The sequence below is a fragment of the Nerophis ophidion genome, linkage group LG11 (assembly GCF_033978795.1).
Source record: "Nerophis ophidion isolate RoL-2023_Sa linkage group LG11, RoL_Noph_v1.0, whole genome shotgun sequence".
Taxonomy (NCBI): Eukaryota; Metazoa; Chordata; class Actinopteri; order Syngnathiformes; family Syngnathidae; genus Nerophis; species Nerophis ophidion.
This window is the reverse complement of record NC_084621.1, coordinates 18,759,929-18,785,499: the sequence shown is the minus strand read 5'-3', so window position 1 is coordinate 18,785,499 and position 25,571 is coordinate 18,759,929. Positions and strand designations below refer to the sequence as shown.

Genomic DNA, 25,571 nt, shown 5'->3' with positions numbered 1-25,571 from the left:
CATACATACATACATCTATTCACATACATACATATAGCAGTTTGGGGCAGTTATGATTGTATTGAAACCTCAAAAGATTCAGTACTGTAAATCAGTTGTGATGTGCAATGTAAAACAAATAGCATAAAATGTGCATGCATGAACTTACCTTTTCGTCTTTCAGCATTTTTAAAAGGTAAGTATTACATATTGACATAACTAACAGCATTGTCATCTCATTTTAAAAACAGGCCTTAAAGCAGAAGGCTAAAAACATGTAACAGTATACATGTCAATGCTATGCTATTTGATCAAAACATCAACACTTTTAATGTTCTTTAACTAAAATAAGGCTAAAAAGTTGAGGTCTGTACTCGAATTGGCCCCTAGGTCATACTTTGGATACCTAGTTTTGTTTTGGGCCAACGTTCTATTTCTCTTCTCTTACATAAGTGTCCCGGTTACCTTACATCTACATATTTTTGCAGCTTCTTCAGCCAATTCTGGGGCAAAAATGCTCGTTCTCCCATTGGAAGGTCCCCTAAGCACAGATAACACAAATAAAGAACAAGACAAGGACGTACAAATGGATTAAATATGGTGGATGAGGTATGATGCATGGATGTATGTACAGTGTATCAGGGCTGTCAAAGTTCAGGTGATAACGTGTTCACTAGAAGTTCCTTTAACGGCCATTTAGCATTTTTGACCCTCGGTTTGGTGTTATGGCGTCCAGTTACTGCTAAGCCACTGGAAATTTCAGATTGAAAGCCATTGCAAGACAAGACAATTTGACCTTCAAGCGAGCATCGCTGCTCAGACTGAGGAGAAGCTTTACGTCTGTGTTCACATTCCAGTTAGGGGAATTAAAACATAGAATGTAGATTGTTACTCAAGCTGCTTTAGTGGGATGGAAAGCAAGCAAAGCAGACAAAAAGACGGTAGACAGGAAATCTAAAGTCATTTTTGCCTAAAAGTATTTTGTCATGATCACACATGCCCGCTTGGCGGTTTCACAATAAAAACTCTTCATTCACATCTGGTCTAACCAACAAAAGCACGAAAAATCGTCTTACAATACGATCATGCTATTCTTTGACATTTACAAGAATAGAATAGAATGGACTTTAATGTCATTATATTTGCATATAACGAGATTAAGGACTCCAGTTTAAGATGCAGTAGTGAGGACAAATATGGAGTAAACATAAATAACACAAGAGGTAATAAAGGAAAAAATAACAATTAAATTAAACAGACTATTAACCAATTAAAATACCAAGCAATTCTGTACAATATTTCTACCTAAATAAATGTTTCCTGGCAGATTAAAAGTGTGTTGTCAAGGCAGTAGCAATATAAAAGAAGATTGTCTTTGAAAAATCTTGCTTCTTCTTTGCTACCTCTGAGACTAGCTTTAATACTGCAGGCAAAGATGCCACTGCCCCCTGCAGCCCACATGGGGTACTTACAGTTAACTACACAATAGTGTTATTTTATAACCGTATAAAAAATATAAATGTAAAGTACAGAATATCGGTAACATTTAATCATGTTGAAAAACTATCAGCTAACATTTTTGAATAGGCAGGATGGTAACAATCCACATGTGTTATTAATGCGTGTAACTGCTGTCTGAACATGGAAGTGTAGCTTCTTTCCTCTAAATGCAAGTGCTCCTAAAATAGAAATAGAAAACGCACTGCAGGCATTTTTTTATACTCTTTAAAAACGTGTTTGTATACTTTTCGTGTTGAGCGGTTTCAAAAAGAATTATGTTTAAACACATTTCATTGAAGCAAATTAATTGTCCAGTTATGGTATTCAAAACCCATTAAAGATCTGTCTCGGTATACTTGGTAATGACGAAAAGGTATAACTTTCTGCAATTGATTTTGAGTTGACTATGTACAAAATGCGATCAATCACGATTAAATATTTGAATCCTTTGACAGCCCATATATAATGTATATATAAATATATATACATACATATATATATATACACACACACACACACACACACATATCCATCCATCCATTTTCTACCGCTTATTTCCTTTTGGGGTCGCGGGGGGCGCTGGCACATATTTAAGCTGCAATCGGGCGTAAGGCAGGGTACACCCTGGACAAGTCGCCACCTCGTCGCAGGGCCAACACAGATAGACAGACAACATTCACACTCACATTCACACACTAGGGACCATTTAGTGTTGCCAATCAACCTATCCCCAGGTGCATGTCTTTGGAAGTGGGAGGAAGCCGGAGTACCCAGAGGGAACCCACACATCTACGGAGAGAACATGCAAACTCCACACAGAAAGATCCCGAGCCTGGGATTGAACCCAGGACTGAGGGACCTTCATATTGTGAGGCAGACGCACTAACCCCTCCTCCACCGTGAAGCCCATATACACATTATATATATATATATATATATATATATATATATATATATATATATATATATATATATATATATATATATATATATATATATATATATATATATATATATATATATATACACACATATACATATGTATGATTGATTTGAAATGAAATGGCATCAACTGATGTCCCTGCCCTGAAATGCGTTTAAAAGTGTTGTTGTGATGTAATGTTCTTCTGTGCCACCAGAGGTCGCTGCAGAAGCAGATTGTGACAAACGGAGGGAAGACCCACAGGGGCTAGAGATGGGCCACCCCCACCCATGGGGGCTGGAGGTGGTCCAACCAAGGGGGTGGAGATGGTCCACCCCCACCCACGGGGGTTGGAGATGGTCCACCCCCACCCACGGGGTCTGGAGATGGTCCATCCTCACCCACAGAGGATGGAGGTGGTCCACCCATGGGGGTTGGAGGTATCCAGACAAAGGGGGTGAAGGTGGCCCACCAACAGGCGCTGGAGGTGGTCCAGCCACAGGGGTTGGAGGTGGTCCAGCCACAGGGGTTGGAGGTGGTCCAGCCACAGGGGTTAGGAATGGTCCAGCCACGGTGGATGGGAATGGTCCAGCCACGGAGACTGGAGGTGGTCCACCCACAGGGGCTGGAGGTATCCAGACAAAGGGGGTGAAGGTGGTCCAGCCACGGGGATTGGAGGTGGTCCAGCCACGGTGGATAGGAATGGTCCAGCCACGGTGGATGGGAATGGTCCAGCCACGGTGGATGGGAATGGTCCAGCCACGGAGGCTGGAGGTGGTCCACCCACAGGGGCTAGAGGTATTCCACCCCCACATACAGAGGCGGATATGGTCCACCCCCACATACAGGGGGTGGAGATGGTCCAACCCCAGAATACAGGGGCTGGAGATGGTCGAACCCCCCACATACAGGGGCTGGAGATGGTCCACCCCCCACATACAGGGGATGGAGATGGTCCAACCCCCACATACAGGGGCTGAAGATGGTCCAACCCCCACATACAGGGGCTGAAGATGGTCCAACCCCCACATACAGGGGCTGAAGATGGTCCACCCCCACATACAGGAGCTGGAGATGGTCCACACTCACAGGGGCTGAAGGTGGCCCACCCAAAGGGGCTGAAGATGGTCCAACCCCCACATACAGGGGCTGAAGATGGTCCACCCCCACACACAGGGGCTGGAGATGGTCCACCCAAAGGGGCTGGAAGTGGTCCACCCCCACATACAAGGGGTTGGAGATGGTCCACCCACAGGCCCAAGCACAGCACAACTATTCCTCCAACATGGTGAAGATTGAAGTCCGGTTGGATTACTCATGTCAATAAATGTAGTTTTATAGTGAACACAAACTCTGCTGAGTATTTATTGAAATGTTAGACATCTGCACTGCACGGTGGATCTGTGAGCAGACGAGCGGAGAAGTTTCTAGGTTTGTTGACAATTCCTAGAACACGCCGACCTCAGCAAAGGCCACAAAGAGCTTCCAAAAGGCGAGCGTTTCCACACAAGTTGAGCAGGTGCAGAGTCACAGGTGCCCAGGTGTGTCTCCCAAACATCATCAGGGTAAAGAGAGGGAGTCAGAGACCACTTCAATTGCATAGCAATTTAATCCAAGTCCAATACGGACGCTGTCCCTGGCACAGGGAGAGGCCCTGCGCTCACCCTCCGACAAATATCAAACTTTGATAAGCGCTGGCTATGTTCAACAGGCATCACAGGGTCTGGAGAGAAAGGTCCCCGTGGTGGAGCAGCAGCTGACAGGAAATACAAGAGCAAGACTTCCCGGGCTCCGGAGAAGGAAAGAGAAAAGAGAAAAGAAAAGGTGAAACATGCACGGCTCCGGACGGGGCACACCTGCGAGCGGGTGAGTCCACAGGGCGTTCTGCTGGGATGTGAGACGCCAGCCTGTACACACACCGGCCTCCATGTTGAGGGACACCTTTCTACTACACATCACAATCTCTAGCCACACTTTTGGACTTCAGTCTGGGAATGTGGACAGCAGTACTTTTTCTTTTGTCTCTCCGTGTCGGGGGCGTCACTGCAGGTCTCGGTCTTCCAGGTACCTGTACTCGAAGGTGAAGCCCTCCTTCTTCCTCTGGCCCCATTTCTCATAGTCAAAGTAAATGTAAGTGCCCTGCAAGCACACAGCAACCAAACGGGACTTAGGGCCAGCTAATCAAGCGCTCCTTTTCCTAAAAGGGGAACTGCACTTTTGTGGAACGTCAATCACAATCCTTATGGAGGACAAGGAAATATATCTATTTTCATGCATTCTAAGTGCTGAAATGAGGCTAACGATGGCAGTAGACTATTACTACATATACTATAAAGCCCTCCAAAATACATTCAACAATACTGACAAGTATTAGACATTTTGTTATTGTAAGCGCTAACGCAGAGGAACTACTTTTAGTAGTGTTGTTATGACACGCTATGTTGACATACTGAGCTGCTGCATCGCCTCCGAATTGGTGAAAGTTCATTGTAGATCCTGGCTAGTAGAAGGTTGTGGACATAAACCCACAAGTTGGTCAACTTTGACATCCAACTTAGACCTGGAGATGGCCAGCAAGATGCCAAAAGAGGCCTATTTGCGGCACCTTATGTTTTTTGAAGCGTTTGTGAGGATTCTGATGAATCGTTCAAGTGAAGGGGAAGATTTAAACATCCCATCAGTCTTTATCCCAGTGAGAGCAGACATTGTACTGTAAGTGATTGTGTTATGGTTTTATCGGTCGGTTTCAGCAAGTCTAATTCAGTGATTTTTAATGCCACCTAAAATAAATGTATTGCCCATGTTCTACTTCAGTTAGTGACCGTTTTATTGAAATGACTCACCTAAATTCCGGACTATAGACGGCTACATTTTTTCTACACTTTAAATCCTGTGGCTTTTAAAACTAATTGATGGATTTTTCTTTACTGACAACATTCACGTCAAAGACTTCCATATTTGTCTCATCACACCAGAAAATTCAGTTTCTCCTGGTCTGAGAGTCTTTCAGGTGCAAACTTTTGGGTTGTACAGTATACCGATATTAGTATAGTAGCGCGATAATAATGCATCATTCTCGGTACTATACCGCCTCTTGACAACCCTAATGATTATGTACATTTTACCTAAATTTTTAATACATTTGAAAGAATCTCTGACAAAACACGTCATTAAAGGGTATTGTGTGTAGAATTTTGAGGACAAAAATGAACGTATTCCCTTTTGGAATAAGGCTGACATAAGCAAGGAGTGAAGCGCTGTGAATACTTTCCGCATGTACATGTCAAATATTTTTCTCCCGGTGCTTAAATTCCACAAGTGATAGGAAATGTCGATACTTGTAGATGTGGAGCGATATCAAACACTTCAGTTTCCCCAGCCCTAAAAGTAATGAAGATATTTTTTGTCATAAATGATTTCACCTGCTCAAACTCATCAGTGATGGTTTTGGGTTCCTCGTGCCTCTGGAACCACATCATGTACTTGGTGTGAAACCTCCATGATTGCTTCTTCAGCGCCTTGGCAGACAAATACTGAGCCTTGGTGCCCTGAGGGAGCGACAGCAGCCATGAGGAGGATCACAGCGCACATCATGAGGATGATGATGATGATTACCTCCAGGTAGTAGAAGATGAAGAAGAGCGTTTCAGTGGAGAGTCGCTGGTAGAACTCGATGGAGTCTGAATGGTGAGGAGGCATCTGATGGTGGAAGGGCAAGGTGGGGCAGGGGTTCCTCATCAGGTATTGCCTTCAGGAGGAACACAAAACCATCAAGGTGGATTCGGGCCTTTTTGCGGAGACTCCTCACTCACCGGATCCGCTCCGAGTCCGACGGGTGCGGCATGTGCGTCCACGCCGACTCCTGCATGGCCTGCTGGTACAGCTGGTCTTTGGGGAGGGGGGTGGGGCCCAGCGGGCAGACGCCCAACGAGGGCGGGATGTTGACCTCCGACACGGACGGCTGCGGGGCGGCGGGGGTGCCGGGCGCCGTCGACGACGAGAAGATGTCTGCGGGGAGAGTACAAACTGTCATTGCACCAGGTGGAGTACATGGTGGCCGTCTACCAGCACTGGACGTAGACACCTAGTTCAGCTCTGGTAGGTAATTATTAACTCAATTTTTTTAGAGGTTAGGATTAGGGTTTAAGGTTATGTTTAGGTTGGGATTATTATTATAGGTTAGGATTGAAGCAGCTGAGATATGCTCCAGCACCCCCACCGCCCCAAAAGGGACAAGCGGTAGAAAATATATGGATGGATTGATGGATACATGAGCACTTCTATAAAAGCATGGTTGGCGGCAGTAGCGAGCTATAGGTAGCTAGACTACAACGCATACCTACTCAGTGGTCTAGTGGTTAGAGTGTCCGCCCTGATATGGGTAGGTCGTGAGTTCAAACCCCGGCCAAGTCATACCAAAGACTATAAAAATGGGAGCCATTACCTCCCTGCTTGGCACTCAGCATCAAGGGTTGGAATTGGGGGTTAAATCACCAAAAACGATTCCCGGGCTCGGCCACCGCTGCTGCTCACTGCTCACCTCACCTCACCTCCCAGGGGGTGATCAAATGCAGAGAATAATTTAGCCACACCAATTGTGTGTGTGTGTGTGACAATCGTGGGTACTTTAACTTTTAACTTAATATTACGACGTGGGTTGTTCTCCCAGGATGCAGACGGAAACTCCGGGGGCAAAGGTAAGGAAAATTATTTATTCCTAACAAATCACAAACTAAAGATAGCTAAGGCAAAACTTAGCACAGGAATAAAAAAGGTAACAAGCATAGGAACTAGAAGCAACAGAACGGACAATATTACCTGGTCCCTGTAAAAAAAGAGCTCAGCAGCGCATGCACTTTTTACGTGGGATGAAAAGAGCACAGCTCCCTCCCCCCGTTCTCAGCACATTCTACATAGAGCAACTGCATCTCTGTCTGGACTGGGGCCTGCAGTGCCTTGGTTTGGTAGTAGCCCGGAAGAGTGTTTTAGAATGTGCTTGTTCTATTTTTAAACAAAAATAACAATCTGAGGTTGTTTTTAGTTATAAGTTATCGTGCTGTGATTTTTCTTCATGTGGCCCCCCATCTAAAATGAGTTTGACACGTCTGCATTATAGGGCATTGTATCTTAGTATTTGTGGACAAAAATGAATTTATTCCATTTTGGAAAACGACTGAAACATAGGCCTGGGCGATATGGCAGAAAAAATTATTACAAATTATTTTTTCATAGCATCTGATCTCAATATCACTTTTTTAAAATGATTAAAGAGGATTGTCCCGTGCAGGATTATACCAAGTAGCGTTGCTTCGTAACACCTAACAGATATTGTCACCATGCTTGATGGAGGACATATGTTTCCAGCTGATCACCGTGATCCAACTCTAATTCATGACCATTCTAGTAATCTAGAAACTAGGGGTGTGGGAAAAAAATCGATTCGAATTTGAATCGCGATTTTCACGTGCGATTCAGAATCGATTCTCTTTTTTTTTTTTTAAATCGTTTTTTTAGCAATCCAACAAAACAACACACAGCAATACCATAACAATGCAATACAATTCCAAAACCAAACCTGACCCAGCAACACTCAGAACTGCAATACACAAAGCAATTGAGAGAAGACACAAACACGACACAGAACAAAACAAAAGTAGTGAAACAAAAATGAATATTATCAACAACAGCATCAATATTAGTTATAATTTCAGCATAGCAGTGATTAAAAATCCCTCATTGACATTATCATTAGACATTTATAAAAATTAAAAAAAAGAAACAATAGTGTCACAGTGGCTTACACTTGCATCGCATCTCATAAGCTTGACAACACACTGTGTCCAATATTTCCACAAAGATAAAATAAGTCGTATTTTTGGTCCGTTTAATAGTTAAAACAAATTTACATTATTGTAATCAGTTGATAAAACATTGTCCTTTACAATTAAAAGCTTTTTACAAAAATCTACTTCTCTGCTAGCATGTCAGCAGACTGGGGTAGATCCTGCTGAAATCCTAAGTATTGAATGAATAGACAATCCTTTTAAAATAGGGAAAAAATCGTTTTTGAATCGAGAATCGTGTTGATTGAAAAAAAAAAAAATCGATTTTGAATAGAATCGTGACCCCAAGAATCGATATTGAATCGAATCGTGGGACACCCAAAGATTCGCAGCCCTACTAGAAACATAGTTTATTGTTTGAGTCACAATCCACTAACTACGCCAGAGCAACCTCGGACACAGCCCAAACTTACTGTCACTTACCAAATGTGGAACAAGTCCCTCGCTAAGAATATTTAATTTATCCAGTTTCAAGCAACTCTTAAAAAAAGACAACAGTTGCGTGCCTATGAAGTGACAAAGTACACATGCAGCGTAACCATGATGTTGTCATGTTTACTTTGTCTTTCAACTTTGACTTTATGAGAAGCAGTGTCCTCCCTAGTGGACATGTTTTGTATCCATTTGGAACATGCAGTTTCTCAGAAAAGGTAGAAGAAAATAATGTAATTACTAGGGGTGTGAGGAAAAAAATCGATTCGAATTTGAATCGCAATTCTCACGTTGTGCGATTCAGATTCGATTCTCATTTTAAAAAAATTTATTTTATTTTTATATCAATCCAACAAAGCAATACACAGCAATACCATAACAATGCAATCCAATTCCAAAACCAAACCTGACCCAGCAACACTCAGAACTGCAATAAACAGAGCAATTGAGAGGAGACACAAACACAAAAAACTTATTGGGGTGTTACCATTTAGTGGTCAATTGTACGGAATATATGTACTAAACTGTGCAATCTACTAATAAAAGTTTCAATCAATCAATCAAAAATGACACAGAACAAACAAAAAGTAGAGAAACAAAAAAAAAAATATTATCATCAACAACAGTATCAAGATTAGTTATAATTTCAGCATAGCAGTGATTAAAAATCCCTCATTGACATTATCATTAGACATTTATAAAAATAAAAATAAAAAGAACAATAGTGTCACAGTGGCTTACACTTGCATTCCATCTCATAAGCTTGACAACACACTGGTTCCAATATTTTGGTTCGTTTAATAGTTAAAACAAATTTACATTATTGCAATCAGTTGATAAAACATTGTCCTTTACAATTATAAAAGCTTCTTACAAAAATCCACTAATCTGCTTGCATGTCAGCAGACTGGGGTAGATCCTGCTGAAATCCTATGTATTGAATGAATAGAGAATCCTTTTAAAATCGGGAAAAAAACGTTTTTGAATTGAGAATCGTGTTGAGTTGAAAAACAAAATCGATTTTAAATCGAATAGTGACCCCAAGAATCGATATTGAATCGAATCGTTGGACACCCAAAGATTCGCAGCCCCAGTAAATACCTCACTAGTTGATGTTCAAATATCTTTTCTGGGTGACAGTTTGTCCAGGGTGTACGATGCCTTATCAAGCTGTGTTGAAATGAAGTGTGTTGTCATGGCAGCGGCGACATGAAGGAAGAAGATTGTCTTTGAACAATCTTCTCTTCTTCTTCGCTACCACCGAGACTAGCTTTAATGCTGCAGGCATGCCTGCCACTGCCCTCTGCAGCCCACATCCTGTAATTACACTTCACTACACAATAGGACCATCACTATTGTGGATTCCTTCATAACCTGTTCTGATGGACAGTCTGCAATTGCAGAATGTTTAACATGCCGAATATTACAATGTGTTCATAAGTAGGTGGAGAAGCGTAAAATGCAGAGATATTAATGCTGGTGCGCATAATATTAAAGTTAAAGTTAAAGTACCAATGATTGTCACACACACACTAGGTGTGGTGAAATTTGTCCTCTGCATTTGACCCATCCCCTTTATCACCCCCTGGGAAGTGAGGGGAGCAGTAGGCAGCAGCGATGCCGCGCCTGGGAATCATTTATGGTGATTTAACCCCCAATTCCAACCCTTGATGCTTAGTGCCAAGCAGGGAGGCAATCGGTCCCATTTTTTGGTATGACTCGGCCGCGGTTTAAACTCCCAACCTACCGATCTCAGGGCGGACACTCTAACCACTAGGCCACTGATTTGAAAAAAGATCAAAAATAGACCATTTGTTGGCAGTGCGCCTTATAATCCGGTGTGCCCTATGGTCCGGAAATTACGGTATATATTAACAAAACCATACACCGGCCGGTGTGGCAGAGATTCAGCCATGGAACCCACCGTCCACCGAGAACCAGCCAATCACTTCACTCCCAGGTCTGCCCTCGTCCCAGGGACAACCCCACACCCAGACGACAGCACGACACCGGGTGCGAAGGACGGTGTGGCAGAGCGCGAGGGCAGGTCCGGGCAACACCCAACAAGCCAACCAACACAAAAACAAAGGAAAACGAAGCCAGCAAGTTTTGCCAGCCCTGACCACCACACACACGCGCTGCCACAAAGCACAACATGGAGAGAGTTTAGAGGGTGAAGCCTTGTTCCCACCTCGCTCTGTTAGGTGCAGGTTGGGAATCTCTCCATCCAGGCCTGAGCCCAGCGCCGCCCGCTCTGCCATTGCCTTCAAGGAAATGAGGGGTTCTGGAGCCTGAAGAGGGAACAGGAGAGCAGAGGTGAGAAGCTTTGTTACTGACTTTTGATGCGTGATGACAACCATAGAAGTAGGTTGGCACGATTAATCACTAAAAAGATTGTGATCTCGAATCACACGTTCGAATAATCATTTGTAAGTTATCACAGAAGTTTCCGTTTTTGGAAACTTTCGGGCAAACAGACATAGGCTGTCTTTAGTGTACCAAGCCAAAGGCTTGTAAAATTCCATTGTGTACGATGGAAGGAGACAGGAGGGGTTATCTATTTTGATCCGAGACCTGCCCAAGCTCGATCCAGGACCAGTCCAAGCTCAAGGCATCTTTTTCTTTTGTGTTAATATGACCGAAAACAATGGTTGTTTACATACCCCCCCCCCCCCCCCCCATTCCTTTAGAAACAGCTGTTTTATGTAAACAGGGAAAGTCCAAATAAAAAGAGGTGGCGTACAATCTTTCGACAGAGCGGGCTGGAGACTGTACAAGCGTACAAGCCTAGCTCAAATCGAGCCAAATTTAATTCTGTCTCTGTTTAATTCTTTGCTTCATGTCTCGTTTAATAAATGTCATCAGTGTTTGAACCTGACAACACACATGGCCGATTTTTCACATGCTGATTAAACAACGTAGCAGCGTCTCTGCCTCAACAAAACGGTAAACCATGGAAAGAATGTCTACCTTGAGGCCTTCTGAGGCCTGCGTGTAGGAGTGGGGCCCGTTGAGGAGGTTCCCCCCGCCAGGCGTGCTGTCGGAGAAGGAAGGTGACGGGGAGCTGGGGGGTAAAGTGATGGAGCTGATTAAAGTGGGGCCGTTGTCTAACCTGCATGGGAAGAAAGCGCAGGTTTTCCCCTGGTAGGAAGCGCGGAGAAGGAACAAACTTACGGCTGACTGGTGGAGGAGCTGAGAGACGAGGGCTGGCTGCTCTGAGACTGGCTTGGCGTGCTGAGAGCTGATTCTGCGGAGCTTTCCGCCACCACAGCGCTGTAACCTGAGGGTTGAAGTGCAACATTCTGACACAGGACTTCCGTGACAGTCACCAAGCAGAAAGGTTGACATACTTGTGCTTCCATTTTGCTTGAGTCCACTAGGAGGCCTGGGAGGCGCGGCGCTCACGCCGCCGACCATCCCGACACCGCCTCCCATCATGCCGACCACGCTGGAAGAAGCGCAGACGGAACTCTGGGGCCCCTGAGATGTGGCGGGGGAAGCATTTTGTCCGGAAACCAAACTCAGAATACTCCCGCTCAGCGAGCCGTGGGCCGGGCTGGAGCCCAGCAGGCAGAGTCCTGTCGCCGCCCCGTTGCTGGTGACTCCACTGGAGCCGGACGAGCTGACGGAGGCGCTGCTCTCTGCCGAAAGGCTGCACGGCGTGCTGCTGCTCATACTCAAGCTGCTCGATGCCGCCGCTTGTGCGTAAGGGGTGGCCGTGGACCCCGAAATGAGCCCCGCCATGGAGCTCAGTGTAGTGGTGTGGCCGCCCAGTCCTAAACCCGCCTGGTTGGCACTGCTGGTCCCCGTGAGGCCACCTTTGCCTAAGCTCAAGCATAGCCCGAGTCCCAGACTGCTGGACGCAGACGTGGGTTGAGACAGTGAATTGGCAGCTGAAGAAATGGGCGTGGTGGGCGCGGGCAGAGACGGGGCGCTGGATGCCGGGAGTAACAGGTTGCTGGGCGGACTGGGGGCGCTGTTTGAGGGTGCTGAGGGTTTGCAGAGGGGGGGTTGCTGCTGCGAGTGGTTCTGTGGCGGAGCTTGGTGCTGCTGCTGCACTTGCTGCTGCGCTGCGGGCGAATGCTGATGCTGCTGCACGGCACTGCTGAAGCTCCCGATTAGGCCACCGCTCGCCGGCACCACAGGCACGCCTCCCACCACGCTCGCCATGGACACCAGCGATGAGGAGGAGGAGGAGGAGCCGGAGGTGGAGGAGGAGGAGAAAGAGGAGAGCAGAGAGGGTGTGCCGTTTTTAACGGGCGACTGGAAAGTAAGACAGAGATCAGCGTGTGAGAAACAACAAGGCAGCAGTAAACTAGGCACAATGGAACCTCCATTTACCAACTAATTGGTTCTAGAACATGGTAGGTAAACCAACAAGTTCCAGAATCAATGTTAACATGAATAATTGGTTCTAGCCCAGTGGTTCTTAACCTTGTTGGTTGTACCGTACCCCACCAGTTTCATATCCGCATCCACCGCACCCTCCTATTTTTAACAAATTCAAAACAAAGTTATTATATGTTTTTGATAACACTTTAGGATGGGGTGTAACAAAGTAACATAGTAACAAAGACCTCATTTGGGGGTTTTGGTCACTAGGGAAACATATTCTATGTAACAAAGACTTCATTTAGAGTTATATGGTTAGGGTTCAGGTTAGGGTATGGTTTAGAGGGTTAGGGTTATAATAAGCCCATGCCGAATGAGGCATTAATATGTAATTAATAATAACTAGTTAAGAGCCAATATGTTACTAATAAGGATGTTAATAAGCAACTAATTAATGGTGAATATGTGCCAAATACTAAAGTGTTACCATGTTTTTTTTACTGGTGTACAAAATGAACCGTGCATGAACATCACCTTGTTCAAACAACACAGCGCATGAACTCACAACAAATTACACACCTGCAAATCAGTCTGACTTCTATTGTTGCCATATCCTTAATACGCCGATAGGGAGAAGTTTTTATTTACACAATGAGTCGGGTGTGTTTTGACATCCACCGAACCACTGAGCCCGACTCACCGAACCCTTAGGGTTCCATCGAACCCAGGTTAAGAACCACTGTTCTAGTCTCAACAAAAGTCCCTATATTAGTAAAAAAACGGCACACTTTGAAGACATTATAAATAGGGGTGGAAAAAAAAAAAAAAAAGATATTCGAATGAATCGCGATTCTTACTTGTAAAGATTGTTAATCGATTAAGAAAAAATGTATCAGAAATTGTTTTTTTAATTTTCGTTATTGGCCCTGTCCAGCCACCCAAACAAATCATATAATATATGTGGATGATCTATATCTGCTGTACACATCTACTTTAGAAAAGAAAAATGCTGGATACTTCTCTCGTTGCCTTATTTTGGATTTGATTTTATGGGAAGCATTTTATTCAAGTAAACCCCTTTTCTTTCAAGTAATACAGAAATTGATCAGAGTTGTTTATCTATGTTATGGAGGAATGTAGTTCATCATAAAACTGGCACCCAATGTTATTTAAGTATGGACTTTGATTTAAAAATCGTTTTGATTTGAGAATCGATTCGGAATCGAATCGTTACCACCAAAACTCGGATCTAATCATGTGGTGCCCAAAGATTCCCAACCCTAACTATAAACATGGCAGTAATAATAGTAACAAACTAGGTAATGATAAAAAAGGCAGTAGTTAACGAGGTAGTAAGTAGTACACAAGGTGGTCGTTAAAAAGGTAATAAAAACAAGGTTGTAATAAACAAGGCAGTAGTTAACGAGGTAGTACACAAGGTGGTCGTTAACAAGGTACTCTTAAATAAGGTAATAATAAACAAGGTAGTAATAAACATGGCAGTAATAATAGAAACACACTAGGTAATAATAAACAAGGCAGTAGTTAACGAGGTAGTAAGTAGTACACAAGGTGGTCGTTAACAAGGTAATATAAACAAGGTTGTAATAAACAAGGCAGTAGTTAACGAGGTAGTACACAAGGTGGACGTTAACAAGGTACTCTTAAATAAGGTAATAATAAGCCATGTAGTAATAAACATGGCAGTAATAATAGAAACACAATAGGTAATAATAAACAAGGCAGTAAACGAGGTAGTAAGTAGTACACAAGGTGGTCGTTAAAAAAAGTGGCCTTAAATAAGGTAATAATAAACAATGTAGTAAGTAGTACACAAAGTGGACGTTAACAAGGTACTCTTAAAAAGGTAATAATAAACAAGGTAGTAAGTAGTACACAAGGTGGTAATTAACAAGGTGGTCTTAAATAAGGCAATAATAAACAAGGTAGTAAAAAATATGGCAGTAATAATAGAAACACACTAGGTAATAATAAATAAGGCAGTAGTTAACGAGGTAGTAAGTAGTACACAAGGTGGTCGTTAACAAGGTAATAATAAATAAGGTTGTAATAAACAAGGCAGTAGTTAACAAGGTAATAAGTAGTACATAAGGTGGTAGTTAACAAGGTGGACTTAAATAAGGTAATCATAAACAAGGTAGTAATAAACATGGCAGTTATAATAGTAACATACGAGGCAATAATAACAAGGGAATAGTTAACGAGGTAGTAAGTAGTACACTAGTACTGGTCGTTAACAAGGTAATATAAACAAGGTTGTAATAAACAAGGCAGTAGTTAACGAGGTAGTACACAAGGTGGACGTTAACAAGGTACTCTTAAATAAGGTAATAATAAGCCAGGTAGTAATAAACATGGCAGTGATAATAGAAACACAATAGGTAATAATAAACAAGGCAGTAGTTAACGAGGTAGTAAGTAGTACACAAGGTGGTCGTTAACAAGGTAATAATAAACAAGGTAGTAATAAACAAGGCAGTAGTTAACGAGGTAGTAAGTAGTACACTAGGTGGTCGTTAAAAAAGTGGCCTTAAATAAGGTAATAATAAACAACGTAGTAAGTAGTACACAAAGTGGACGTTAACAAGGTACTCTTAAAAAGGTAATAATAAACAAGGTAGTGAGTAGTACACAAGGTGGTCGTTAACAAGGTGGTCTTAAATAAGCAAATAATAAACAAGGTAGTAAAAAACATGGCAGTAATAATAGAAACACACTAGGTAATAATAAATAAGGCAGTAGTTAACGAGGTAGTAAGTAGTACACAAGGTGGACGTTAACAAGGTACTCTTAAAAAGGTAATAATAAACAAGGTAGTAAGTAGTACACAAGGTGGTCGTTAACAAGGTGGTCTTAAATAAGGCAATAATAAACAAGGTAGTAAAAAACATGGCAGTAATAATAGAAACACACTAGGTAATAATAAATAAGGCAGTAGTTAACGAGGTAGTAAGTAGTACACAAGGTGGTCGTTAACAAGGTAATAATAAACAAGGTTGTAATAAACAAGGCAGTAGTTAACAAGGTAATAAGTAGTACACAAGGTGGTCGTTAACAAGGTGGACTTAAATAAGGTAATCATGAACAAGGTAGTAATAAACATGGCAGTTATAATAGTAACATACGAGGCAATATTAACAAGGGAATAGTTAACGAGGTAGTAAGTAGTACACTAGTACTGGTCGTAAACAAGGTGGTCGTTAACAAGGTAATAACAAAGTACTCTTAAATAAGGTAATAATAAACAAGGTAGTAATAAGTATGGCAGTAATAATAGTAACAAACTACGTAATAATCAACAAGGTGGTCGTTAACAAGGTGGTCGTTAACAAGGTAATAACAAAGTACTCTTAAATAAAGTAATAATAAACAAGGTAGTAATGAATATGGCAGTAATTATAGTAACAAACTAGGTAATAATCAACAAGGTGGTCGTTAACATGTGAAGGAAGAGAGAAGGTAAGCAGAGGGTGAGAGAAAGCAAGTTCCCACACAGAAGAAAAAGATCTCACCTGGCTAACTTCACTGTCTGTCGACCGTCCCCTTTTCTTATCGTCCTCGGAGTTGTCCTGCAGGAGGAAACACAGCAGAGGATTACCACACAAGTGGGCTTGTGGGAGGTTAGACGCAGAACACGGGCATCACACAAGTTCTTTCCTCCACTTTCTACTAAACTGCAGAGAGTAGCGGCTGTTTTCTGGTGTAATTGTTTGTGGCGCACCACCATGACAATAAAAACATTTAACTAAATGTAATATATTGTAAGAAAGGATATACTGTAAATTGTCTAATATTTACACACAACTGGCTGTAATTAGTTTGCAAAACATCTGAAATATATTTTTTCTTTATGCTTTATTTTGAAAATCAAGCATCTGAATAGCTTGTCAGCATAAGCGCTGCAGCTGAAAGACCCTGGAACGAAGTTGGCACTCTGCTGAACTAAAGAACTAAAAAATGTATTTCACGTATTCTAAATTGCGGACTATAAGACATTAGCTATTTCCTACGCTTTGAACCCTGCGGCTTATCAAACGGTGGAGCTAATTTATTGTTTTTTTGTTCACTGATGTCCATAATGCAAATACCGTATTTTTTTTTTACTATAAGTCGCAGTTTTTTTCATAGTTTGGCTTGGGGTGCGACTTATACCAAGTGCGAATTATGTGTGAAATGATTAACCCATTACCGTAAAATATCAAATAATATTATTTAGCTCATTCACGTAAGAGACTAGACGTATAAGATCTCATGGGATTTAGCATTTAAGAGTGACAGATTGTTTGATAAATGTATAGCATGTTATAGTTATTTGAATGACTCTTACCATAATATGCTCAGTTAACATACCAGGCACCTTCTCAGTTGGTTATTTATGCGTCATATAACGTACACTTATTCAGCCTGTTCACTATTCTTTATTCATTTTAAATTGCCTTTCAAATGTCTATTCTTGGTGTTGGGTTTTATCAAATAAATTTCCCCCAAAAATGCGACTTATACTCCAGTGCGACTTGTATGTTTTTTCCCTTCTTTATTACGCAATTTCGGCAGGTGCGACTTATACTCCGGAGCGACTTATACTCCGGAGCGATTTATACTCCGAAAAACGCGGTAGTTTTAATTAAACACAAGCAGAGACAGAACAAAGGATGTGTTATTGTTGGTGCTACGACCCAAAGTTGTGGACGAGTTTGCTCACTGCATGGGTGGCGGGTAGAAAATGTATTTCCTGCCTTGAACCAGAGGTTAAACCATCCATAGTGTTTATACTTGTATGGATTTTTCATTCATCAATCCAAGCAATGTTTGTATAATGTTGACATAACTAAAATAATTCCTACTTACAAAACCGTCCAATGTGTGATGTCTGTAAGAGCATATTTGTACCTTGTTAAATAAAAGGAAATTAATAAATTACCGTATTTTCCGCACTATAAGGCGCAGCGGATTATTAAGGCGCACCTTCAATGAAAGGCCTATTTTAAAACTTTGTTCATATATAAGGCGCACCGCATTATAAGGCGCATAAAATAGATGCTACAGTAGAGGCTGGGGTTAGGTTATGCATCCTTTAGATGGAGCTGCACTAAAGGGAATGTCAACAAAACAGTCAGATAGGTCAATCAAACTTTATTAATAGATTACGAACCAGCGCTCTGACAACTCCGTTCACTCCCAAAATGAATAAACAGCTGTTTTATTATTTCCCCCGATTCAATAAACACATAAAAATCGGTATCGGATCGGAAGTGCAAAAACCTGGAACAGGACATCCCTAATAGTAACCCTCGAAATAGTGCAAAACAATAATATATCAATACCTCAACGTTGCTCAAACGATAATGTCAAACAACACAACACACAAAATAAACATGTAAAGCTGACTTTATTAGGTTATTCCTCGTACACGAATCCCTCAAATTGTTCTTCTTCAGTGTTCGAATCAAACAGTTGGGCGAATACGGCATCCAACATGCCGTCGTCATTAAACGAGTCAGTGTCGCTGCTGCTCTATTCCCGTGTTCTACTTTGTGACTGATCGCCTTGAGTTTAAACTCTGCGTCGTAAGCGTGTCTCTTAATAGGAGCCATTTTGGGGTCTTTATATAAACACACAAACGGCACGCCTCCCGCAGTCATATATCGCAGCATGCACCGCGCGCTTCTTCGAGGGAAAATAAGGTAGGCGGCTGCTTACCGCAGTTGCGAGAACTCTTGTGGCATGTTTAATTCGGACACTGAAGAAGAATTCGAGGGATTGGTGGGTGAGGAATAACTTAATAAAGTGAGCTTTACATGTTTATTTTGTGTGTTGTGTGACATTAACGTTTGAGCAACGTTGAGTTATTGCTTTGCACTATTTCGAGACGTCGTTATTGGAGTCAGTGTTGCTGCTGTTGTCTAGCAGTTCAGTGACAATTCCTGCTTTCCTGAAATCATGTCTCTCAATAGGAGCCATTTTGGTGTCTTTACATAAACACACAAATGGAAATGAAACTGCACGGCCTGGTGCAGTCATATATCCCAGCATGCACCGTGCGCTTCTTCTCCTGCGGGGGAAAATGAAATCGGCGGCTGCTTACCATAGTTGTGAGACCTGTTGTGGCTCAATATTGGTCCTTATATAAGGCGCACCGGATTATAAGGCGCACTGTCAGCTTTTTGAGAAAATTTGAGGTTTTTAGGTGCGCCTTATAGTGCGGAAAATACAGTAATAAAATATATAAAAGCACAGGCCACCTTTTGAGGACATAAGTTTTCTGTATGTACGGGCAACACGAGCAAAAAGGAAAGCACTCACTGCAGCGCACGTGGCGGGCGATGGAGGTATGGGCGAGGAGGAGGTGGTTGAAGTGGGAGTGCTGCTGGAGTGGAGATACATTTCATCCTCCAAGTTGCCCTGGCCCGACGGAGAGGTGGCCACTAACGCTGCAGCGGGAAAAAAGTGCACCCTCCTGAAGCAGTGCGACTCGAAGGAGAGCTGCGCTACATACGGCGGTGGACTCACGTATGTCTTCCAGATCCAAGTCGTCATACAGAAACTCGTTCTCTTCGAAGTCAGGGTCTTGAGAAGAGTCGATGTAGTACTCCACGTCGTCTTTGATCTTCTGAATGGCGTCCACCGGCACCGAGTCGTTGTCCAGCATGCGCAAGATGGTCTCCAACATGCGGATGTGGAACCGATGTCTCTCGATCAGTCGCTTGAGCTCGTCGATTCGATCCTGCTTCTGCGTGACGGAGAGGAGGATGACTTTTCAAGTGCAAACATGTGGAGCGCCATGCTTAAAAAGGGGAACCGCACTTTTTTCGGAATATTGCCTATCGTTCACAATCCCCGTGTAAGACAAGAACATATTTTTTTTATGCGTGCATGTTAGAAAATGTCAGCTAACAATGGAGCAGAGGTGGGTAGAGTAGCTAGAAATTGTACTCAAGTAAGAGTACTTTTACTTTAGAGATTCATTACTCAGGTAAAAGTAAGGAGTAGTCACCCAAATATTTACTTGAGTAAAAGTCAATAGTATGTTGTGAAAAAACTACTCAAGTACTGAGTAACTGATGAGTAACCTGTTTGTTTAATGATGACGGCAACAAGCAATGCACAAAAACATTAATATAGCAATGAACAAATTTAGAGTCAGGAATATCTTTTAAGCAACTAAAACAATAATATATATCAAATAATATATATTTGGTTTTACACTGTATTGAAAAAAAAATTTAAAATTGATTTTACCTTTGCAACCTCATTATACTATTGGCTAAGTTTTATATTCATAAATGTAAGTTTCTCAATACCCGACCTGTTTTTTGTGCCTTTAAAAAAGATTTAGAACTCTACATAAAAACACTCTACATCTAACAACCAAAAAGCTGTGAAAACGATGATGCTGTGTTCCAAAATTAAGTTATTTACTGAGATTGAGTGAGCCTATGGCTTTGCCCTTGTTTATTTTATATATATTTTTTTTTTGCATTTTATTTGACCTACTTTGAATTTACAACCCACTGGCGCTGTTTTGTACGTTTTTTATACTGTCTTGTACTGTTTTTGTACTTACTTTGATTATTATTTTCATGTGTTTGTAAATGTTGAAATTTATAAATAAAGGTTTATAAAAAAAGAAAAGTGCAGTTAATCATGTGACCACCTGGCTGTGATTGGTGAAACGGAGTCAAATTTCACCAGTGACTGCATTTGATTGGTGAAACGCAGGCATGTGATAGATCCTACTTTGAAAGTCTGTCTTACGAAACAAAACAAAGCGTGCATTAACCGATCGATAAAAATCAGTAGCAAGTAGCGAACTGAATGTAGATAAATGAAGCGTAGTAAAAGTAGCATTTTTTCTCTATAAATATACTCAAGTAAAAGTATGTTGAATTAAAACTACTCTTAGAAGTACAATTCATCCCAAAAGTTACTCAAGTAGATGTAAGGGAGTAAATGTAGCGCGTTACTACCCACCTCTGCAATGGAGCCAATTGTAGTACTGCATTCCGCTTTTAAAGTGCTGTAAAAAACATCCAAAAGCCTTCATCCTTGTTTTATTTACACACTAAGTATACATGGAATGTAGTAAAATTCATAACATGTAATATTTACGTATTTTACTAAACAGATCCAACTTTAGTGAAACACTAAGCATCATGTAGCAGTATTGCTAAGTGCTAAACAAGATGTACAAACTATTAACATAAAAAAAAAAATCACTTACTGTACAATGTCTGCTCTCACTGCAATGCTGACTAATGGGATGTTTATATATTTCCAGTTGACGAAGATCCTCATAATCCTCACAAAAGGGTTAAAAAACACGTTTCTGGTAACAGAGGTATTTTCATGTCTTTCTCGCCATTTCTCCGGGTCTTGGGGTAATGTCCGCAAACCTTCTACTATCCAGGTCAGAGACATGATTTATCATCTAGAACATTGTTTTTCACCAATTATAGTCTGCAAAATGTAATGTTGTTGAGTGTCGATGATGTCTAGAGCTCGGCATAGTAACCATGTAATACTCTTCCATATCAGTAGGTGGCAGCCGGTAGCTAATAGCTTTGTAGATGTCGGAAACAGTGGAAGGCAGTGTCAAGGTAAAAAATTGTATAATGCTTCAACTAAAAATAAACAAAAGGCGAGAGCGCCTAAGAAAAGGCATTGAAGCTTAGGGAAGGCTATGCAGAACAAAACTAAAACTGAACTGGTTACAAAGTAAACAAAAACAGAATGCTGGACGACAGCAAAGACTGACTGTGGAGCAAAGACGGCATCCACAAAGTACATCTGAACATGACATGACAATCAATGTCCCCACAAAGAAGGATAAAAATATTTTTGATTGCCAAAACAAAGTAGATGTGGGAAATATCGCTCAAAGGAAGACATGAAACTGCTACTGGAAAACACCAAAAAAAAAAGAGAGAAAAAGACACCAAAGACAAGACAAGAACTGAAACCCTACACACAGGAAAAAACTCCAAATAAGTCACGACAGTACACCTACTTTGAGACAAGAGCTAGTGATGCATGCTTGGTTATGCTTTAAAGCAGGGGTCTCAAACTCAATTTACCTAGGGGCCACCGGATGCAAAAACTGGGTGAGGCTGGGCCGCAAGCAAAGATTTCTTTACAAAAATCTAACATGCACTTTTTAATGAATTCACCTTCTTTGAATTACGTTCCCGCCCTAGCAATATACTTGCCAACACTCGCGACCTTTCCGGGAAACACCCGAATATCAGTGCTCCTACCTACAATTTGCTGGGGTAGACATTCTACGGGTTATCATACGGACAACAATTTTAAGGCCATGCTGTGACGGCACTGCCTTTAACGTCCACTTTCCCTCCGTACGAACATCATGCCGGCCCATTCACAAATTGCAAGAGATTTCCGCAGAATCAAGGAAGTGACTGCAAGACATACTTGATCAACAGCCATACAGGTCATACTGACGGTGGCCGTGTAAATAACTTTAACACTGTTACAAATATGTGCCACACTGTGAACCCACACCAAACAAGATTGACAAATACATTTTGGGAGAACATCTTCACCGTAACACAACATAAACACAACAGAACAAATACCCAAACTCCAATTCAGCCCTAACTATTCCGGGCTACAATAGGGGGCGGGGTAAGAAGAAGTGGGGTGTGTATTGTAGCCCGGAAGAGTTAAGGCTGCATTGGATTCTGGGTATTTGTTCTGTTGTGTTTATGTTGTGTTACGGTGAGGAAGTTCTCCCAAAATGTGTTTGTCATTCTTGTTTGGTGGAGGTTCACAGTGTGGCACGTATTTCTAACAGTCTCAAAGTTGTTTATACAGCCACCATCAGTGTGACCTGTATGGCTGTTGATCAAGTATGTCTTGCAGTCGCCAGTTGTGACTACATATGTCAAATACATCATGTTGTTGGGCTCGTACGCTCTTTGTACAGGTTGTAGAGGATGTTAAAGGCAGTGCCTTCACGATGCCCCCTTGATATTGTTCTTTGGGTGAAATTTGGGAGAATGATCATTCCTGGGGGGGCACTGAAAATGTTAAGTCTCCCGGAAAAATCGAGGTAGTATTTAAGCTGCAAAGCGCCATTCATAAACAACTCGCGGGCCGTACCAACATTCAGTTTTTTTATCAAGGTGCGGGCCGCAAATCAACGTCTCGCGGGCCGCAATTGGCCCGCGGGCCGCTTGTTTGAGACCCCTGCTTTAAAGTCATATCCAACAATTGTGACAATGACTTTTTACTGTCAATTGAGTTTCGTGTTTTAATGATTTCTGCTGGTGGTGTGCCTCCGCATTTTTTCAACGCATAAAATGTGCCTTGGCTGAAAAAAGGTTGAAAAGCACCGATCTAGACTCAGAGGCGATGCAGCCGCTCAATATGTCAATAAAGCCGCATAAGCTAGTTCTCTCTCCGTGGCCCCATTCACACTGCACACCCAATTACATTTATCTGCCCTCAAGGGACACAGATTGTATTTTTTTGTGGGACAATTTAAACGCTCCTTATTGCCTAAAGACTGACCTTTTCACATCGGATAAAGGCCGCATCAGGAGCCCGTTATTATGATTATTGATTTGCAAAAAATATTTTTTGGACCTATTAGGTGAAGTTGCATAATCTGCCGCGGCACAGTGGTTGAAAATCACTGCAATAGAGTACTCCCGTTAGCCACATTGTTAGCCACCCCTTACTTGCCCTATATTACAACTTAGAATGCATAGAGAAAACAAAAATGTGTTTTTGTCTTACATAGGGTTTACAAATGATGGACATATTCTTTTTTTTCTTTTTTTAAGTGCAGTTCCCCTTTTAAAGTAAAGCTGGACTGACCTCTTTATCGCCCTTCTTCTTTCGCGTTTGAACGGAAAGCGACTCCACCTCACTTTCAAACTGATCCACCTGCATATTTAAAGTGTCTATGGTATTCTACAGGAGGAGAGGACAAGCAGTGAGGTTTTCCCGGAGTCCAAATGTCTCCGTCCTGGGGAAGAGAAGGTGCGTTACCGTCAGCCATTGGCCCGTCTCCTCCTTTTCCCGCTGAGCCGGATCGACTTTTTGAGCCAGCCCCAAGCCTTCCTTGGAGTAGGCTTTGGTTTTTGTTTCCCGCTCCACCACTTTGAAGCGCTCCATTTGCTACACAGAACACAAGAGTCAAACGCGAGGCAGGGAGAAGGTATCTTCAATAGCCCGAGGAGATGCAACGGCGTCGTACCGTCTCGATAAGCTTACGGTTCTCCACTAGCTGCCGTTTGTCTTTGATCTCGTTGGAGGCTACCCATGTTTTTATCTGATCTCTTAATCGCTGGAAAGATTAGGAGACATTAGAAGCAAGTTGGGGGTTTGAGGGAGACCGCAGCCGTAACGTTGGTGGCGCAGCTCCTTAGCCATACCTGTAGTTTTTTAATCTCTTTCTTGAGGTCAGCCTCGTATTTTTCCTTCTGGTTTGCGTTGGCCGCATTGTGAAGCTGAAATATAAACTGTCACGTTATATTCCAGTGTTTTTATTTGTTTCCGTTCGCTGAAATGGTCAAGAGAAGCACAAGAGACAAGATTCTCACCTTTTGCCAGATGTCTTCAAACTGCTCCACGCCTTCAGCTACTTTTTTCAAACATCGGTCAATCTCCCCTGTGAGAGAGGGAGAACCAGAGAGGTGCGTGTCATTCAATGCTGGGGGCAACAAACAACCACCATAACATTTGTGGCCAACAAATAAATGTCAATAGTCGCAACGTCATCGCTTGTGTTTCCTTGTGGATGAACGATATTATCGTCTACATTAGGGTTGTACGGTATACCGGTACTAGTACAGTACCACAATACTAATGAATCATATTCAGTACAATACCGCCTCTAAAAAGTACCAGTCTCCCTATCCCCTTTTTTTACGGGACATGACAGCGCATCGTCATCATGTCGCAACATTGCTGGTTTTACGAGCATGTTCGGCAGTGCACACACACAGAGTACTTACAAGCAGACACAGAGTGTGGACAGAAAAGGGAGACGGATGCATTTGGGCCTAAAAAGTAAAGATAAAGGTGAAGTTATAACACTGTGGAGTGGTTAGAGCAGGGGTGCCCATACTTCTTCTGCAGGCGAGCTACTTTTCAATTGACCCAAGTCGAGGGGATCTACCTCATTCATATATATAATTTATGTTTTTACTAATTAAATTAACGTTTTTGTTAAACATATTAAAGGTTTTTAATGATAATGCAATAATGAGAAGAATATAAATTGGAGTATTACCTGATTCGGATGACTTGCATTGATTGGAATCCGACAGAAGTGCGGATAACGTCGGCATTTTCAAATGGAGAACAAAAGTCCTCCTTTCTGTCCAATACTACATGAAAGTGGTTGGTTTTTGGTATTTTATTTGACCAGCTTCCATACTCGTTTTTATATACTTTACAAGAAATCCATTTGCTCCGTAGCTTGCTAGCTTGTGCACGCCAGCTTTCTGAGACTCTTATTTTGTTAGCGCAGGCAAGAGGAAGCAGCGCTTTTATTGTGAAGATAAGAACTATGC

The 25,571-nt window shown here is 42.1% G+C and overlaps 1 protein-coding gene across 2 annotated transcripts in view; it reads right to left on the bottom strand.

Annotated features, from left to right (window-relative positions):
- Positions 1–3,991: 3,991 nt before the first annotated feature.
- The window catches only part of LOC133561739 (CCR4-NOT transcription complex subunit 3-like), a 34,374-nt gene continuing 12,794 nt past the window's right edge, over positions 3,992–25,571 (bottom strand). Inside the window, exons 3-18 of one of the 2 annotated variants that reach the window (XM_061915243.1) lie at positions 24,597–24,664; positions 24,429–24,515; positions 24,251–24,340; positions 24,043–24,171; positions 23,869–23,964; positions 19,540–19,759; positions 19,333–19,460; positions 16,542–16,598; positions 12,027–12,939; positions 11,851–11,956; positions 11,647–11,740; positions 10,868–10,967; positions 6,214–6,409; positions 6,017–6,149; positions 5,824–5,949; positions 3,992–4,540 (exon numbers count right to left, since the gene is read on the bottom strand). In XM_061915243.1, the coding sequence (XP_061771227.1) occupies positions 4,442–4,540; positions 5,824–5,949; positions 6,017–6,149; positions 6,214–6,409; positions 10,868–10,967; positions 11,647–11,740; positions 11,851–11,956; positions 12,027–12,939; positions 16,542–16,598; positions 19,333–19,460; positions 19,540–19,759; positions 23,869–23,964; positions 24,043–24,171; positions 24,251–24,340; positions 24,429–24,515; positions 24,597–24,664 (2,642 nt within the window). In that variant the 3' untranslated portion in view covers positions 3,992–4,441. Of the gene's footprint in view, positions 4,541–5,823; positions 5,950–6,016; positions 6,150–6,213; positions 6,410–10,867; positions 10,968–11,646; positions 11,789–11,850; positions 11,957–12,026; positions 12,940–16,541; positions 16,599–19,332; positions 19,461–19,539; positions 19,760–23,868; positions 23,965–24,042; positions 24,172–24,250; positions 24,341–24,428; positions 24,516–24,596; positions 24,665–25,571 lie in introns of both variants that reach the window. The other variant, XM_061915241.1, reaches the window with a different exon arrangement.